At 43.8% G+C, this 20448-nt stretch overlaps 1 protein-coding gene across 1 annotated transcript in view; it reads right to left on the bottom strand.

Annotated features, from left to right (window-relative positions):
- LOC124795749 (peptidoglycan-recognition protein SA-like) overlaps window positions 1-18073 on the bottom strand; it is a 192916-nt gene extending 174843 nt beyond the window's left edge. The window contains exons 1-2 of the mRNA XM_047259833.1: window positions 17961-18073; window positions 17719-17888 (exon numbers count right to left, since the gene is read on the bottom strand). Of these exons, the coding sequence (XP_047115789.1) occupies window positions 17719-17888; window positions 17961-18073 (283 nt within the window). The remainder of the gene's footprint in view (window positions 1-17718; window positions 17889-17960) is intronic.
- Window positions 18074-20448: the final 2375 nt, after the last annotated feature.

The following is a 20448-nucleotide window of genomic DNA, read 5'->3' as shown; positions in this document are numbered from 1 at the left end:
TCGAAATTAATTTGCAGAAGATAAATGGCTCTGAGCACTATGGGACTTAACATCTATGGTCATCAGTCCCCTAGAACTTAGAACTACTTAAACCTAACTAACCTAAGGACATCACACAACACCCAGCCATCACGAGGCAGAGAAAATCCCTGACCCCGCCGGGAATCGAACCCGGGAACCCGGGCGTGGGAAGCGAGAACGCTACCGCACGACCACGAGATGCGGGCTGCAGAAGATAGGCGTGGTGAATTAAGCGTATGAATGTGGTATGGTCACGGAGACGAAAAAAGAGCTAGGGATGATTCTCAGCACCACGGAAAGGATTTTTCTGTAATCAGTACGGTACGAGAATAAACAAGCGGAAGACTAAGGTGATGGTATGCAGTACTGAAGAAGAATATGATCCTTTAAGAATAAGAGTTGGAAGAGATGAGCTAGAAGTGACAGCGGAATTTACCTATTTAGGAAGCAGGATGACAAGAGACAGTGGAAGCCTGAAAGAAATTATGAGCAGAATACAGAAGGCGAAAATTGTATTTAATTTGAAAAAGAACTTGCTCACTAGCAAGAACATCAGTCTGTAAATATGGATACGGATTATGAAAATATTTGATTGGAGTGTAGCCCTAATTAGATGTGAAACATGTACAATAGGAAAGCAAAAAAGAAGACGGCTAGGAGCCCTGGAGGTTTGGTGCATAAGAAGTATTACGAAAATCAGCTGGGGCGACAGTTACCAATGAACAGGTGCTGAGAAGAGTACAGGAAACCAGATCTCTGTGTGGTGGCACGTACAAACACGAAGAGACAAACTCGTAGGACATGTTAAGACAAAATAAAATCATTGGCAAAAATAGCAGAAGGAGCTATTGAGATAAGCAGTCGCCGGATACGATCGACGATGGCATACATGCACCAGATTATGACTGATGTAGGATGCGCTACATGTGTGGAAATGAAGAGGAAGGCAGACAGATGAGGGGAATGGTGCACTGTTATAAATCAACCGCAGGGTTGAACGTTAAAGAAGAAGAAGAGATCGGAGCTCGCGCTGGTCTGGAGCCCACGATTGTTGTGCGAATATCCAAGGCATTCTATCTGATCCTCACCATCCAGCAACCAATGCGCAAAGTGCCAAGTACAAGGTGCGTAGAGTACTATTCCAGTGACATTGTGCGTTTTTTTGCAGGTAATGGACAAATAGACATATTTGACAAAGCTTCCCTTTTATTTATTCGATGGCCACATTGACCTCAAAACCTGAAGAGGAAGCTGCACCCCTAGAAGAGACAGGGAGCTGAAAAAATTTAGCATATCCACGAAAGTCAAAGGTTTATCAATCGCATGGAGGCTCGCAAAATTTTAAAATAAACAATAATCGTTGGTAAGATATTATCACCATCATCTTCATCTCCGGTCATGTGGACAGTCCCAGTTTAACAGTACACGTCCTCCTAGAAAGTTCTAAACTTTGTTTTCTTGTGGAGGTGTAACTTAGAACTGATTCTAGTATACGAATTTCATCCGTTCTCAGAGCATGTTTAATCCATTTATTTCTATATTCATGAATTTTGGCTCCTACATATGTACATATCTAGTTATTTTCTGATGTCCTCATTTCCTATGTGGTGTACCACGTCTTGTTCTAGACATTTCAGAAAATTGGCAATGTTATCGTCAATGTCTAGGTCATACTTGTGTACGACACTACTATCAAGATGTCTGGAGTGATCTGTTCTAATGTCACGCTATTATTAATTTTTATCGAATGGAATTTTTCCATCGAAATATTGTGATCTCAGTTTTTAGCATGGAACTTTTGGAATCGTTCTGTCAGAAATTTTGATCACCTTGCAATTTGATAAAATTGCTGTGCCATCTGCGAGTAAGGGCGCCTTTACTGTCGGAGCTGAACCGCAGAAGTTTCTTGTTTTGTTATGTCCCCTCAGAGTACATCCAGTGATTATCTTCTCATAATACATTGAAGCGCCAAAGAAACTGGTATAGGCATGCGTATTGAAATACAGAGATATAAAAACAGGCAGAATACGGCGCTGCGATCGGCAACGCCTATATAAGACAACAAGTGTTTGACTCAGTTGTTAGATCGGTTACTGCTGCTACAATGGCAGATTATCAAGATTTAAGTGAGTGTGAACGTGGTGTTATAGTCGGCGCACGAGCGATGGGACACAGAATCTCCAACGTAGCGATGGAGTGGGGATTTTCAAGTACTATCATTTCAACAGTGTACCGTGAATATCAGGAATCCGGTAAAACATCAAATCTCCGACATCGCTGCGGCCGGAAAAAGATCCCGCAAGAATGTGACCAACGACGACTGAAGGGAATCGTTCAACGTCACAGAAGTGCAACCCTTCCGCAAATTTCTGCAGATTTCAATGCTGGACCATCAACACGTGTCAGCGCGCGAACCATTCAACGAAACCTCACTGATATGGGCTTTCGGAGCCGAAGGCCCAGTCGTGTACCCTTGATGACCGCACGACACAAAGCTTTACGCCTCGCCTGAGCCCGTCAACACCGACATTGGACTGTTGATGACTGGAAATATGTTGCCTGGTCGGACGAGTCTGGTTTCAGACTGTATCGAGCGGATGGACATGTACGGGGATGGAGACAACCTCATGAAGCCATGGACGCTGCATGTCACCAGGGGACTGTTCAGACTGGTGGAGTCTCTGTAATGGTGTGGGGCGTGTGCAACTGGAGTGATATGGGGCCCCTGTTACGTCTAGGTGCGACTCTGACAGGTGACACGTATGTAAGCATCCTGTCTGATCACTTGCATTCATGTCAATTGTGCATTCCGACGGGCTGGACAATTCCAGCAGGACAATGCGACACCCCACATGCCCAGAATTACTACGGAGTGGCTCCAGGAACACTCTTCTGAGTTTGAACATTTCCGCTGGCCACCAAACTCTCCAGGCATACAAGGGGAAATGCAAGGAAAAACCGACAGGCAAGAGGAATGTTCGGCTTGATTCTGTAGAACTGACTCTACGAGACTCTTGCTAAGAAATCCTGGAAGACGACGTGGCTGCACGGCCGCTGAGGTTAAAGCAGTTAACCTTGGACAAACCAAGCGATTACAGTGCTGTGTGATGCGTACTACAGTTTCAGCTCTGCACTCGACTTCTTCATGTGATACACTTGAGTTCAAGATGACTCCTCTTATTTTGATATCCAGCACCAACATTTTCTGCAGCCTGAACGAATACGGTTAGGATCAATAAGGACGTTATGAATTAAGCGCACTACATATGTGCATTCCACTTTTATATATAAAAGACCGTTAAAGGACGACATTACGAGATGTTAAATTTGCAGAGTATAAAAACAAATCAATAAATAGGAAGTTAATCAGCTTTTATAAAGAGATGATAATGAAATATTCATGCACATTAAATAAACGGTTTCTACTTATTCGCTGTCGTAAAACTTCGAAACTAAATGTGCTGTAAAGAACAAGCAAATATTTTCTGTCCGACGTATTTCTAAAATATGAACAATGTAGGAAAAGACAGATTGCTAGTTACTGTAAAGAAGATACATCAAGTTGCAGACAGTCACAATTAAAAGACACCCACATCTGCAACTGAACGTGTCTTCTTTACGGTAAGTAGCAATCTGTCTTTTCCAACATTGTTGATATTCCTACCTGGAGTTTCCTTTGTATTTGCAAAATATGTGGACGAGGAGACAGAAGAGGCTGGCAGTATTTATATTTTTGGGAATTCGTCTCATTAATAGATACAGTTGCGAGAAGTATATAACAGAACTTCCGAAACGCCTACATTAACCTTTGTTTAAAATGGGGATGTCGTCGGACACAGGTTACCTAAATATAAAAAGGTGGCATATTTCACTTACTTACTTTGTATAATGCTATACGGTATCACGTTTTGCCGTACTCCGTCTACCAAAGCTGAAGTTGCCCGGTTTAAAAGCGTTAAAACATGATCTGATACAAAGTGTGTCTTCTTTCCGTCACGAGCTGGATGTTTTTCACTTTCTAACAGTTTTCGAATAAAAAAATAATTCTGAAACAGATATTTCAGTATTCTCAAATTTTATGTCAGATCTTAAGAACGAATTTGCAGCAAGATTCCAAGACTTTTCAGAGACGGAGAAGCTGTCGCGATTCTTAAAATCGCCTTTTGAAGTTTCTCCAACTGCAGAATGGACGGATGTGGCTGCGAAGCTGTTCTGCTTTCGAGGTGTTAACTCCAAATGGAGATAACAGACGTGTAGGAAGACATTGTCTTGCAAACGTATAAAACTGCATCTGCTGAAGAATTTTGGAGTAAACATGTCCCAGAAAAATATGAAAATTGCAAAAAAATTGATCATTTATCTGGCCACTATGTTCGGCTCCACATATATTTCTAAAATTTCAGTTTAAAAAGTGAATTTTTTGAAGAACAAGTATTCCTCAAGCTTAACGGCCGCCCACTTTGAAGACACTATGCACAACAACTGATGTCCACGTAAACCTAAGTTTAAGAAACTGGCTCAAGGTCGAAAATGTAATTTCTCCCATTGATTTTTTGATACAAAAATGCCTATCTATTGTATCTCATATATTGTGAGTGAAACTTAAAATAAAACATAACACTGTATATACGTTTTTCTGGTTTTTAATACAAATATGCCTGTTACTTTGTGAGTGAAAATTAAAACAAAAAATTAGTAAGGAATATGAGGCTTTTCTTCTGGAACTTGATAAAAGTTTTCAAAAGTATCCAGACCCCATCTAAAATTACTTGCCGACCCATGCTGTAAGCAGTATTATCGTTTAGACTCTGTACAGCCGGCAGGCCAGCTTCCGTAGTGTACTTGTGGGACCTCCCCATTGTGCGTAGAACGACTGTCGGTCAGATTCCGCACGAGCTTTTAATTACTCTGATTTATCAGCAATCGTTATTTTGTCAGACGTATGCGGGGGAAAGTGATACGTTGCCTGTCTCCTCTTGGAACGTACGATCTAGGCATTCCAACAGACCTCTCCGTGATGCACAACGGCACTCTTTTTTAGTGTCTTACAGCCAATCGTGTGCCATGAGTCATTTTTAAGTGTGCCTTATAGTACTCGGAACGCTCCAACGGGCAGGAGGATCCTCGAATACTGCACCTAAATAGTTCGATAGTCGTGTGCGATACAATGCATGGTCGCGTAACGCCTCATGAGTCGACCCACAAGTGCAGAGCGTTTTCGGGAGCGGCTTGCAAAATGTAATAAAGCACCATGCCCTCCAGCCAGTTGACTGCGTTCGTTCTTGTAGTGGGAAAGTAAATGACATGCGGGTGTTGGAGTTGGTTCGGCGTGACAGACTCTGGCTGTCGTCGCAACAGGAGCGCCAGCATACGTTGTACCAGATTCCAGCATCTGCCTGTCACAGAACATGTCAGGCGATGTGCATCCGAATCGACGACGGCACTGTGCGGACACAAAGGGTCGTCGGTGAGATGGATGGAATGGAGGCGCTTTAGATCTTCTGTAGCTCCTCTGTCACCTCTACCTGATGAGGGCCGTAGACTAACAAGCAATGCTCCAGATTCGGTCGAACGAGTGCTCTTAAGTCACTTATTTCGTTGGTGAATTACTTTCTCAGAACGTATCTCGACCTGACATTTTCTTTTTGTATAACTGTTTTTGTGTAATCGTTCCTCTTAGAACACTCCGGAATCGTAAATGTAGTCTTACTACTGCTTCCAATGATTTATCACAAATAGCGTAACTGAACATTAATGGATCCCCTGACTAATTATTCACAGAACGCTACGTTTATTTACAGCGACAGTTAACTGCTAGTCCCTGCACGAAGCGTTTTTCCTGTGGTTCTCTTTCTGTATTTCGCTTTAATTGCCTGGCATTGCATCTGTCCTTTAGACAGTATCATCAACATTCATGAACAACCACACGAAGATCCTGGCGATATCCATCATATCATTTGTATAAATCGTAACGAGTAACGGCCCAATAGTGTTAGCTAAGGATAATCGATGTTATGTACGTACTTTACGATGTAGCCCTCAGATGTTCAATATTTACTGCGCAATTCTGGGATGAGGAACAAATTCGAAACCCAGTTCGTGTACTTTGGCCATTGTTATCGCTGATGGTGTGCATTGTCGTTGTGAAAGAGCAATTTTTTGAGTGGCAACCTTGGTGTTTTTTAGGCCAAAGCAAGTTTCAAACGAAGCAATCATAAAGCATAATAGGGTCCTGTTATGGTTCTGCCTTTTCCCAAATAATCTATGACGATTATTCCTTGGGAATTCCAAAAATCAGTTGATATCGCCTTACCAGCCGACAAAGCGTTAGCTGCCTTCTTCGGTGCGCTTTCTCCAGCCTCTGTCCATTGTTTTCACTGCCGTTTTAACTCTGGTGCATTATGATGGATACAGCTTTAATCAACAGTCACAAATCGGTGCAAAATGTCTTGCGGATTGCAAATAAACATCGCCAGACGTTAATTCGACTGTGAGCAGTCGTGGCGCCCACCTCGCACACAGCTTTTTCATATCCAATTCTCCATGCAGGATACTGTGTACACCCTAAGTTGAGATGCATACAATCACAGGAATGTCACAAGTATTTATTCACAGGTTTTGTATTACCACATCAAGGATTTTGTCAATGGTTTCCTTTGAGGAGACCTCAAGTGGACGACGGCAGTGCGCTTCGTCTTCGATGCTTGCCTGACCACGTTCAAATTCATTAATCCAAAAGAAAACGGTCATCAGTCCGGGGCAGAGTTCGCGTGAACTTCATCCAATTCGGTTTGGATTTGTGCGGCAGTCCAACCTTTCAAATAAAAGTGTTTAATAACTGCACGAAACACGGTTTTCTGCATTTTCAATCGCCGTCGACACACTGGCCAATTTAGACGGCTGTCAGCAATGAACTGTAGACTATACATTGTTAAAATTATTTATGCGACCCTTGGAATAATCAAGCTTACCAACGATAAAGACGCAACAAAAATTTTCCGTCTCTTGAAGGAAATTTACTAGACTTATCGAGCTTACGCGCTGCCGGAAGATTAAATGTATCGATTACTCTCACGAGTGAGCGACGCGCGATGCGAGTCACGCCATATTCGATCGACTTTTACAGATGAAGATTTACGTCGAGAAACACAGCATCTGTCTGCGGCTCTATCATAGACGAACAGACCGTGTTGAATTTTGAAGTTCACTGTTCTCGGAATCCTTGTCGATTCTTATAGAGGAAACGTTCGTTCTCCACAAGCTTCGTAGTACGTGAGCGGAAAATATTTTCCGGAATTCTAAAACAGACTGACGTCAGCGATAGAGGCCTATAATTATTAGCATCTTTCCCCGGATCTGTCTTGACAACTGAAACGATTTGTGTCATTTTCTGATCTCTGTGACCCATACAAATAAAACAGTTCCTGCATCAGTCACTTGCTTATTTTCCCACTAGGCATTTCGATGGTTCACACCATAGTTTTCAGGCGGAGAATTGCATATTTACGTAGCTGGTGCTGCTGAAGAGTACAGTCGTCTGATCACAGTAGCAGACCAATGGCAGTGTAAGTTACGTTGTGTCTTTTGAGGGATTGAAGACTCGCAAAAAGTCTGCATACATATCCTCTCCGCCGCGCGTTAGTGTAAATGTAATGTGCAGTGGAGAGGACACACATCACGAAGCAGTATGCAGACTCTTCTATCCGTCAAAAGACACGACTTAACCTACACTGCATACTACTCCTCTCCACTGCACATTACGTTTACACTAATGTGCAGTGGAGAGGACATGTATGCAGACTTTTGATGTCACGCACGCTCGTTTATCTAGTGACTAATCGCTATTACAAAATGGGCCCAAAAACCTAACGTACTATTCTTCTTAATTTGAGAGGGTACGCATAGGAAAGTGCCTTTATACATTTGATTCACATGGCAAATTTAGGGCCTTCAGGCCTTTTCTTTTAACATTCTTAATGAGTCAACATACCAATTTGTAGCGTACATGAGTGATATGTAATAATAATAATAATAATAAATTATTATTGTTGTTATTATTATTATTATTAGTATTATTACTCTCGATTATTCCCCTTTAGGAAAGCGTGTGAACTTGAGTCAATCAATCACTTCACTTCATTTTCTTCTTTTCTTTTCTTCCCAAAACATTTTCATTAATTCATTGTATTTTTTCTTCCTTTCCTCTGTCCGTTTTTTCCTGTTGTTTCTTTAGCTGAACCTTGTCCAAGTTTCTTGTTTTTGATTTTACTTGTAAACTGTTCTCAGTTTCTTCTTCTGAAATTTTCAATTGTTGCAGGTCTTCTTATGTTCCTTTCATCCAATTGGTCTTTAATTTGCTTGCAACAATGATGTTAAATATTTTCTTAAAGAGGTTGTTTTCATCCGTACTACATGGGTGTCCATAGAACTGAAGGCATCTTTTCCTAAATATACTTGTGATGTTGTGTGTTCGTAGAGTTCCTTTATAAGTTGCATGGCCCAAGATTCGTCTTGGAGTACAGCGCCGTAGAGTTTTCTAAGACTTTTTTGTTCTTGTTTCTCTCTGTCATGAATTTTTGTAATCCCTGCAATAATTGTTGTTTCTGTCCCACACAAGGCCTCTGGTAAAACAACCGTTTGTAGGGCCGTTGTTTTGCATTGCAAGATACTGCTCTTTTATTATATGATTCCATGTAAGTTTGTACGTTTTTTGCAGTTTGAATATATTTTCTGTGGTGGAGATTGTGTTCAGCCCTGTGGTTGGATGGTTTGTCCTTTATATGATTCCATGTAAGTTTGTACGCTTTTTGCAGTTGGAATATTCTTTTTGTGTTGAAGATTCTGTTCAGTCCTGTGGGTTGGATGGTTTCTCCTAAGTACTAGAAGTGTGTGACCTGTGAGATGTTTCCATACTGTGTTTTCACTGGCAGTTTTCCAATTGATTTGGTGTCCATAAACTTTTTCGTAGGAAATTTGGAGTCCGGGTTTACAGGAGTTTTCATATAATTTATCTTGCGCTATTTTGGCTTCATCTCTGTTGTTTGTTAAAATAACCAGGTCACCAGCAAAGGCCAGGCATTTCACAGTGAATCTATTTCATTTCTCTTTTCTAATTTGGCTATCTTTGACACGCTATTCCCATTCTATGATTTTTTTTCCCAGTTCGGTGTTGAACAAGAGTAGCGATAACTCGTCTCCTTGTCGGACTCCGGCGTGAGTTTCTCCCATGAATTTAACATTTGAGGCGGTTTCTGATAAAGTTTCCTTGATGATAGCTCTGATCTTTCTTTCGGCGCGTAATTCTAATAATAATAATATAGTACAAAATATGTAGAATTTAAGAAATGTCAGTCTTACCAACAGTGCACTAAGCAATTTCCTCTTTGCGTTCTTGTCGAACGCGAGTATATTTCTTGTCGCTGCTTGCTTCCTTCGATCTTTTTTCGGCCAAGCCTACGTCTATAGTACAGTGATTATCCACTGTCACTAAGTTAATTGATTTTTATTAAATTTGTCTCAGCACAGGGCATAAAAGTCGCGCTAAAACGCCAGTACAAACAGCTCGTGATTTATATCAAGTCTCGCTTCTCTTTCGTCAGAACATGAATATCCTAACTGACAGCCAGCATAGCGGTAATTGCTGTGACGTCAAGTAACGAATTCCCTGGCACCGCAACTGGTTGGCTCGAGTTCCCGAGTTTCCCGCTCGTTGTATTTCGTTTATGGCCCTGGAGACCTTGACCCGCTGTAGCCACCGTTTATCATGAACCCCAAACGTTGGCTGCGTCTCTTTTGACGCTGTAAGCAATCGGAGGAAAAATGGTCTCAAGGAAACGTACTCGCTGTCACACCAATAAATTGTTATTAATGATTTTGTTCATGAAATAACTTCTTGTGCTACCAGACACAATTTTCTCCTTACTTATATTTTGCACGACGGGTTTCGAGAAATGATTCCCATTTCCAAGTGTATTTTTCTTATGCTACGCCATTTATTTGTGACGTTTTCGACGATTAAGGTCTGCATTGTTCTGTTGTTTTTATTCTAGAATATAAAAACGCAAGTAGTTCTTAATTAATGATCGACCTTTAAAAAGAGTTAATGGCAAATTTGGAAAGAACTCCTCCTTATAGTTTTCTTGTGGTCCGCTTGTGCAGAAACTCATGCACATTAAACATCGCACACCATTTTCTGGGCACAGTACACAATGAAAAAGAACGTACAAAAACAAAACAGCTACAAAAGTATTTTTACATATAGTCAACAGAGGTGACCCAGTACGTCGCCCACAGAGTATGATATACTATTCTTTCGTATAAAGAGTATTTATCAAAATAATCTGTTGCCTTATTTGCTTACAGATACTTGGTTCAAATGGTTCAAATGGCTCTGAGCACTATGGGACTTGACATCTTAGGTCATCAGTCCCCTAGAACTTAGAACTACTTAAACCTAACTAACCTAAGGACATCACACACATCCATGCCCGAGGCAGGATTCGAATCTGCCACCGTAGCGGTCGCGCGGTTCCAGACTGAAGCGCCTAGAACCGCTCGGCCACTCCTGCCGCCTACAGATACTTACAGATGTACTTATTTCTATATATTACTAATTTCTTTAAGTGTATTATCGAAGCATCTTGAGATATTCACCTGATTCACTTCCAGTTTTTCAGTTATTATTTTGTCTTCATATTTTTTTGTTATGTGAATATATCTCCACTTCTTCCAACAGATCCATTTTATGACCTTTTTTTTTTTGCTTGGTGGAGTACGCTGATATTTTTTCCCTATTTTTCCAAATGGGTGTCTTCTAGTGAGTACGTAGGTGGCTATAGCTAACACTGTGTGTCTGTTGCGTGTATGTGGACTTTAATGTAGTCTGTACACTTCGTATGGGAGTATCGGTCGGCCGGTGTGGCCGAGCGGTTCTAGACGATTCAGTCTGGAATCGCGCGACCGCTACGGTCGCAGGTTCGAATCCTGCCTCGGGCATGGATGTGTGTGATGTCCTTAGGTTAGTTAGGTTTAAGTAGTTCTAAGTTCTAAGGGACTGATGACCTCAGATGTTAAGTCCCATAGTGCTCAGAGCCATTTGAACCATTTTTGGAGTATCGACCTGTTTGTCCTGTGCAACACAAGGGGCATTCCTGGCGTGTTATTTTGAACATTTCAAAGTCTGAATGTGGCTGATGATCACACATTACATTATGTATTAGTTTCTTTTGTAGTCTATTAGATGTAGAAAACCAATTTTTACCTTCTGGTTTTTGCACATGTTTGCAATTTATGTGCCGATCTGTGGGATACTAGCTGTACATTTGTTTTTGCCTCCTATTGTGCGGTTTGTGCCAGTGTCTTTTTTTACTTTGCCCTCTACTGAGTCAACCATGGAAGCAGCGCAATCTTGTTGAATGTTTTATTTATCCGACAGTATTGTACTGGCCCTGTGCAACATTGACATATATGCCACTTGTTTATGAATGTTTTAAAAAAAAACTAAACTAAACTCCGTCCGACCGGCCACCGTGTCATCCTCAGCCGACAGGCATCAATGGATGCAGATATGGAGGGGCATGTCATCAGCACACCACTCTTCCGGCCGTAAGCCAGTTTACGAGACCGGAGCCGCTACTTCTCAATGAAGTAGCTTCTCAGTTTGCCTCACAAGGGCTGAATGCACACCGCTTGCCAACAGCAGTCGGCAAACTGAATGGTCACACATCCAAATGCTAGCCATCTCGACAGCGCTTAACGTCGGTGATCTGACGGGAACCGGTGTTACCACTGCGGAAAGGTCGTTGGCTTACAAATGTTTAGGTGACATGAAGTTTCAGGAATTGTGGTGTTAGTCATTGCGTTTTTATTATAGGATTTTGAATCTGCTTGTGTTGTTGTGTCTTTAGGTCCTGATAATTGATGCCATCGTCTTATTCATGTTCCACTCTAAATGTAATTTTCTGGTGTAGCCAACTGAAGCAGTTTAGAATGTCTTTAGCATCTCGTTTACCAGCAGCAGAGTGTTATCTAGATGTCTCCTATAAAATACACTACTGGCCATTAAAATTGCTACACCACGAAGATGACGTGCTACAGACGCGAAATTTAACCTACAGGAAAAAGATGCTGCGATATGCAAGTGATTAGCTTTTCAGAGCATTCACACAAGGTTGACGCCGGTAGCGACACCTACAACGTGCTCACATGACGAAAGATTCCAACCGATTTCTCATACACAAACAGCAGTTGACCGGCGTTGCCTGGTGAAACGTTGTTGCGATGCCTCGTGTAAGGAGGAGGAATGTGTACCATCACGTTTCCGACTTTGATAAAGGTCGGATTGTAGCCTATCGCGATTGCAGTTTATCGTATCGCGACATTGCTGCTCACGTTGGCCGAGATCCAATGACTGTTAGCAGAATATGGAATCGGTGGGTTCAGGAGGGTAATACTGAACGCCGTGCTGGATCCCAACGGCCTCATATCACTAGCAGTCGAGATGACAGGCATCCTATCCGCATGGCTATAAGGGATTGTGCAGCCACATCTCGATCCCTGAGTCAACTGATTGGCACGTTTGCAAGACAACAACCATCTGCACGAACAGTTCGAAGACGTTTGCAGCAGCATGGACTATCAGCTCGGAGACCATGGCTGCGGTTACCCTTGACGCTGCATCACAGACAGGAGCGCCTGCCATGGTGTATTCAACGACGAACCTGGGTGCACGAACGGCAAATCGTCAATTTTTCGGATGAATCCAGGTTCTGTTTACAGCATCATGATGGTCGCATCCGTGTTTGGCGACATCGCGGTGAACGCACATTGGAAGCGTGTATTCGTCATCGCCATAATGGCGTATCACCCGGCGTGATGGTATGGGGTGCCGTTGGTTACACGTCTCGGTCACCTCTTGTTCGCATTGACGGCACTTTGAACAGTAGACGTTACATTTCAGATGTGTTACGACCCGTGGCTCTACCCTTCATTCGATCCCTGCGAAACCCTACATTTCAGCAGGATAATGCACGACCGCATGTTGAAGGTCCTGTTCAGGCCCTTCTGGATACAGAAAATGTTCGACTGCTGCCCTGGCCAGCCATTCTCCAGATCTATCACAATTGAAAACGTCTGGTCAATGGTGGCCGAGCAACTGGCTCGTCACAATACGCCAGTCACTACCCTTGATGAACTGTGGTATCGTGTTGAAGCTGCGTGGGCAGCTGTACCTGTACACGCCATCCAAGCTCTGTTTGACTCAATGCCAAGGCGTATCAAAGCCGTTATTACGGCCAGAGGTGGTTGTTCTGGGTACTGATTTCTCAGGATCTATGCACCCAAATTGCGTGAAAATGTAATCACATGTCAGTTCTAGTATAATATATTTGTTCAATGAATACCCGTTTATCATCTGCATTTCTTGTTGATGTAGCAATTTTAATGGGCAGTAGTGTAGAATTTTCTCTAGGCAATGATCTTGGGTGTTAAACAATTTTTGTTCTAAATAATATAGATACATGTCAGCTATGACACCAGATATACATGACATCATTCCTGCACCATCTGGCAACTTATAAATGTTATCCTGTCGGAAAATACCCTCTGGAATGCTTTTCATAAATAGCAGCACAACAAGTCGAATATCCAGTTTGAAGTGAAAATTTGCAGTCACAGTGCGCGAAATAACCACGACAGTACTCCTGCTCTCATACCAAATCGCATCCCACACGATAAGTCCATGTGTAGATACAATGTGTCTAGTACACAGACAGGTTGGTTGCAGATCCTCAGTTCTTGAAATAACCGGTTTGCAACAGTTCGTTAAGTGACTGAGGTGCCAAATGCTGCTCGAATTCTGCTGTAGATGCACACGCCAAACACGATGTTCTTCCCTCTCCGTAGTGCCACGCGGCCATCCGGAGCCCAGTCTTCTTGTGCACACAGTCTCGTGACCACCCTGCCAGCAGTGATGTACGAGGTGCATTCAAGTTCTAAGGCCTCCAATTTTTTTTCTAATTAACTATTCACCCGAAATCGACGAAACTGGCGTTACTTCTCGACGTAATCGCCCTGCGGATGTATACATTTTTCACAACGCTGACAGCATGATTCCATGGCAGCGGCGAAGGCTTCTTTAGGAGTCTGTTTTGACCACTGGAAAATCGCTGAGGCAATAGCAGCACGGCTGGTGAATGTGCGGCCACGGAAAGTGTCTTTCATTGTTGGAAAAAGCCAAAAGTCAGTAGGAACCAGGTCAGGTGAGTAGGGAGCATGAGGAATCACTTCAAAGTTGTTATCACGAAGAAACTGTTGCGTAACGTTTGCTCGATATGCGGGTGCGTTGTCTTGGTGAAACAGCACACACGCAGCCCTTCCCGGACGTTTTTGTTGCAGTGCAGGAAGGAATTTGTTCCTCAAAACATTTTCGTAGGATGCACCTGTTACCGTAGTGCCCTTTGGAACGCAATGGGTAAGGATTACGCCCTCGCTGTCCCAGAACATGGACACCATCATTTTTTCAGCACTGGCAGTTACCCGAAATTTTTTTGGTGGCGGTGAATCTGTGTGCTTCCATTGAGCTGACTGGCGCTTTGTTTCTGGATTGAAAAATGGCATCCACGTCTCATCCATTGTCACAACTGACGAAAAGAATGTCCCATTCATGCTGTCGTTGCACGTCAACATTGCTTGGCAACATGCCACACGGGCAGCCATGTGGTCGTCCGTCAGCATTCGTGGCACCCACCTGGATGACACTTTTCGCATTTTCAGGTCGTCATGCAGGACTGTGTGCACAGAACCCACAGAAATGCCAACTCTGGAGCCGATCTGTTCAACAATCATTCGGCGATCCCCCAAAACAATTCTCTCCACTTTCTCGATCATGTCGTCAGACCGGCTTGTGCGAGCCCGAGGTTGTTTCGGTTTGGTGTCATGACATGTCTCCTTCAACCACGCAAATTCAGAAAACGAATGATTGCATACTGTTCAAGTAAGGAAAACGTCGCCATTTTAAGTATTTAAAACAGTTCTCATTATCGCCGCTGGCGGTAAAATCCCATCTGCCGTACGGTGCTGCCACCTCTGGGACATATTGACAATGAACGCGGCCTCATTTTAAAACAATGCGCATGTTTCTATCTCTTTCCAGTCCGGAGAAAAAAAATCGAAGGCCTTAGAACTTGAATGCACCTCGTACAGTGGCTACATTCCTGCCAAGTTCTCTGCAACATCCAGCTTCTCGTAACCCCGGTCAAACACAGAGAGGTGCGGATAATGGCGGCCTTGTGGCGTTAAACACATTCTTGGCTGACATCGACTCACCACTTCCAATCTCAAGGGTAACCACCGCTCACGACCGTTACAGCGTGTATTTACAGCAAACCTGGTCTGTATTCTCATAATGGCGCTACTAGCTTCACTCTTATGCAACTGGCGCGAAATTTGAGCAGACGTCGTTTTTCAGATGTAGAAACACGCCTACCAACTTACCTTTGTGACACGTATCCCCTTCTTGCTGTTGCGATTTTTTTTCCGACAGTTTATAACAAAAAGTTTGGAGGAATTCTATTATAAAGTTTAAGGACTTTTTCCTGGGCCCTACCAACGAAAATGAACACCAGCCGCCACTGGAGTGAATTTAAACGCTGGTTATGGGAGAAACAATCGATTGCTAGAATTTGGCCGACAGTGGCAAAGGAAGTGGTGTGACTTGGGCCTCCCGTCGGGTAGACCAGTCGACGGGTGCAAGTCTTTCGATTTGACGCCACTTCGGCGACTTGCGCGTCGATGGAGATGAAATAATGATTAGATTAGATTAGATTAGATTAGTACTTGTTCCATAGATCATGAATACGACACTTCATAATGATGTGGAAAGTGTCAGGCTAATAAAAGATGTCTATACAAGATATTACAGTAGACAAAATATTACATGACACTCAATATTTTTAATTTTTTTCTTTTTTTTTGTGGGTTTGGGAAATTACCGACTTACGATATCCAAAAATTCATCTAATGAGTAGAAGGAGTTGCCATTAAGAAATTCTTTTAATTTCCTTTTAAATGCTATATGGCTATCTGTCAGACTTTTGATGCTATTAGGTAAGTGATCAAAGACTTTTGTGGCAGCATAATTTACCCCCTTCTGAGCCAAAGTTAGATTTAACCTTGAGTAGTGAAGATCATCTTTTCTCCTAGTGTTGTAGCCATGTACACTGCTAATACTTTTGAATTCATTCGGATTGTTAATAACAAATTTCATAAGTCTACAGTGAAGATTTCTAGCTCTTTAAATAAGTGTCTGCAGGATGATCTTGGATGAGCTCCAGCAATTATCTGATTACACGCTTTTGTACAATGAGCACTCTTACTCAATGATGAGTTACCCCAGAGTATGATGCCAAACGAAAGCAGAGAATGAAAATGGGCGTGGTAAGCTAATTTACTCAGACGTATATCGCCAAAATTTGCAATAACCCTAATAGCATAAGTAGCTGAACTCAAACGTTTCAGCAGATCCTCAGTGTGTTTTTTTCCAGTTCAACCCCTCATCAATGCATACACCTAGAAATTTTGAATATTCTACCTTAGCTACCGATTTCTGATCGAAGTCTATATTTATTAATGGTGTCATTCCATTTACTGTGTGGAACTGTATATACTATGTTTTGTTAAAGTTTAATGAGAGCCCATTTTCAGAGAACCACTTAAAGAATTTGTGTAAAACATCGTTTATGATTTCACCAGTTAATTCTTGTCTGTTGGGTGTGATAGCTATACTTGTATCATCGGCAAAAAGTACCAGCTTTGCATCTTCGTGAATATAGAGTGGCAAGTCATTAATATATATTAAGAACAGCAGAGGACCCAAGACCGAACCTTGCGGCACCCCATTCTTGATTGTTCCCCAGTTTGAGAAATCACCAGTTTTTTGCATATTATGTGAACTGCTTATTTCAACTTTCTGCACTATTCCAGTTAGGTATGATTTAAACTATTTGAGCGCTGTCCCATTCATACCACAGTACTTGAGCTTATCTGGAAGTATTCCATGCTTTACACAATCAAAACCCTTTGATAGATCACAAAAATCACAACGGGTGACTTCCGGTTAGTCAGAGCATTTAATATTTCATTAGTGAAAGTATATATAGCATTTTCCGTTGAGAAACCCTTCTGCAAACCAAACTGACATTTTCTTAAAACTTTATTTTTCCAAAGGTGTGAAGCTACTCTACAATACATTACTTTTTTAAGAATTTTGGATAAGGCAGTCAGAAGAGAGATTGGGTGGTAGTTGTTGACATCAGACGTATCCCCTTTTTTATGCAGTGGTTTAACAATGGCATACTTCAGTCTATCTGGGAAAATGCCCTGCTTCAGAGAGCTATTACATATGTGGCTAAGAATCCCACTTATTTCTTGGGAACAAGCTTTTATTATCCTGCTGGAAATGCCATCAATACCATGTGAGCTTTTATTCTTAAGAGAGTTTATTATCTTCCTAATTTCAGAAGGAGAGGTGGGTGGAATTTCAAGTGTATCAAATGGTGTGGGTAAGGACAACACAACAGCCAGTCCCTGAGCGGAGAAAATCTCCGACCCAGCAGCAACCGGGAGCGGACGAGGAATTGGTAGGGAAAACAGGGAGAGGGTTAGGGGTGAGCGTGCGGCGTGAGCATCGTCAGTACTCACTGTGCGGCTTGACATTACTCAGGCTGCTGAGCTGCGGCTGCTGCGCTGGCAAGCCGAGCGCCAGGACGTCCGCGGCCGGTGGCTGCGGCTGGTCCCCCAGCACCAGGTGCTCGATGTGGATGGGCGCGTTGTAGAAGGTGGCCGGCCCCACGCGCACCTCCCGCGACCGGCTCACAGTCACGCCGCCGAAGCCGCCCCCGCAGGCGGCCAGCACCGCCTCCGCGGCCGCGGCCGCCGCGCACTCCCCCTCCTCCTCCCCCTCGCTCTCGCTGTCCGCGTCGTCGACGTCGTCGTCAGTAGCGTCTGGCCGCGGCCGCCGCTCGGGCAGCTCGGCGCTCTCGCCGCTGGCCAACATGGCGCGGTCGCTCGCCTACTGCCGGCCTGCCGACCCGACTAGCCGGAGGCCGTGACGCCACGGCGCCGCATTCCCTCTCTGCCCCTCTCCCGCCTACAGACCACTGCCGCTACCGGCCGGCCCGCTTCCTCGGAAAACAAGAACTTACGCAACTCAACTCCCAGACGTACACTACTGGCCATTAAAATTGCTACACCAAGAAGACATTCAGATGATAAACGGGTATTCATTGGACAAATATGTCATACTAGAACTGACATGTGATTACATTTTCAAGCCATTTGGGTGCATAGATCCTGAGAAATCAGTACCCAGAACAACCACCTCTGGCCGTAATTACGGCCTTGATACGCATGGGCATTGAGTCAAACAGAGCTTGAATGGCGTGTACAGGTACAGCTGCCCATGCAGCTTCAACACGATACCACAGTTCATCAAGAGTAGTGACTGGCGTATTGTGACGAGCCAGTTGCTCGGCCACCATTGACCACACGTTTTCAGTTGGTGAGAGATCTGGAGAATGTGCTTGCCTGGGCAGCAGTCGAACATTTTCTGTATCCAGAAAGGACAGTACAGGACCTGCAACATACGGTTGTGCATTATCCTGCTGAAATGTAGGGTTTCGCAGTGATCGAATGAAGGGTAGAGCCACGGGTCGTAACACATCTGAAATGTAACGTCCACTGTTCAAAGTGTCGTCAATGCGAACAAGAGGTGACCGAGACGTGTAAGCAATGGCACCCCATACCATCACGCCGGGTATTGCATTCGTCATCGCCAGTATGGCGATGACGAATACAAGCGTCCAATCCGCGTTTCCAGCGATGTCGCCAAACACGGGTACGACCATCATGATGCAGTAAACAGAACCTGGATTCATCCGAAAAAATGAGGTTTTGGCATTCGTGCACCCACGTTCGTCGTTGAATACACCATCGCAGGCGTTCCTGTCTGTGATGCAGCGTCAAGGGTAACCGCAGCCATGGTCTCCGAGCTGATAGTCCATGCTGCTATAAACGTCGTCGAACTGTTCGTGCAGATGTTTGTTGTCTTGCAAACGTCCCCATCTGTTGACTCGGGGATCGAGACGTGGCTGCACGATCTGTTACAGCCATGCGGATAAGATGCCTGTCATCTCGACTGCTAGTGATACGAGGCCGTTGGGATCCAACACGGCGTTCCGTATTACCCTCCTGAACCCACCGATTCCATATTCTGCTAACAGTCATTGGATCTCGACCAACGCGAGCAGCAATGTCGCGATACGATAAACCGCAATGGCGATAGGCTACAATACGACCTTTGTCAAAGTCGGAAACGTGATGGTACGCATTTCTCCTCCTTACACGAGGCATCACAACAACGTTTCACCAGGCAACGCCGGTCAACTGCTGTTTGTGTATGAGAAATCGGTTGGAAACTTTCCTCATGTCGGCACGTTGTAGGTGTCGCCACCGGCTCCAACCTTGTGTGAATGTTCTGAAAAGCAAATCATTTGCACATCACATCATCTTCCTGTCGGTTAAATTTCGCTTCTGTAGCACGTCGTCTTCGTGGTGTAGCAATTATAATGGCCAGTAGTCTATTACAGTCTTCTCTATAACGTTCACCGTGCTCACAGCTGCCTTCTTTGCGTCAGCCAAGTCTTTCACAGCGGCCTGGCTCCGTAAAAACATCTCGGTTTTATTTTCATAGCACTTTCTTCAGACACCTGTGACTGCGCAATACACTGAGGTGAGATGAGTCATGGGATACCTCCTAGCATCGCGTTGGACCTTCTTCTGCCCGCCGTAATGAAGCAGCTCCACGTGCCACGGACTCAACAAAGTCCACGGAAGTCCCCTACAGAAATACTGAGCCGTGGTTTTCTGTAACCGTCCATAATTGCGAAGCTGTTGCCGGTGCAGATTTTTGTGCACCAACGTACCTCTCGTTTACGTCATACTAATGTTCGATGGGATTCATGTCAGCCGATCTGGGTGACCAAATCATTAGCTTGAATTGTCCAGAATATTCTCAAAGCCGGCCGTTGTGACCGAGCGGTTCTAGGCGCTTCAGTCGGGAAGCGCGCGACTGCTACAGTCGTAGGTTCGAATCCTGCCTCGGGCATGGATGTGTGTGATGTCCCTAGGTTAGTTAGGTTTACGTAGTTCTAAGTTCTAGGGGACTCATGACCTCAGATGTTAAGTCCCATAGTGCTCAGAGCCATTTGAACCATATTCTTCAAAACATCGCGCGCAAATGTGGCCAGTGACATGGCGCATTGTCATCCATAAAAAATTCCGTTGTTGTTTAGGAGCATGGACTCCATGAATAGCTACAAATGGTTTCCCAGTAGCCGAACATTCCCAGTCAATGATCGGTTAAGGTGGACC

The sequence above is a fragment of the Schistocerca piceifrons genome, chromosome 4 (genome assembly GCF_021461385.2).
Source record: "Schistocerca piceifrons isolate TAMUIC-IGC-003096 chromosome 4, iqSchPice1.1, whole genome shotgun sequence".
NCBI classification, from domain to species: domain Eukaryota; kingdom Metazoa; phylum Arthropoda; class Insecta; order Orthoptera; family Acrididae; genus Schistocerca; species Schistocerca piceifrons.
Note: the sequence above shows the minus strand (reverse complement) of the source record. Positions and strands in the feature narration are given on the sequence as shown.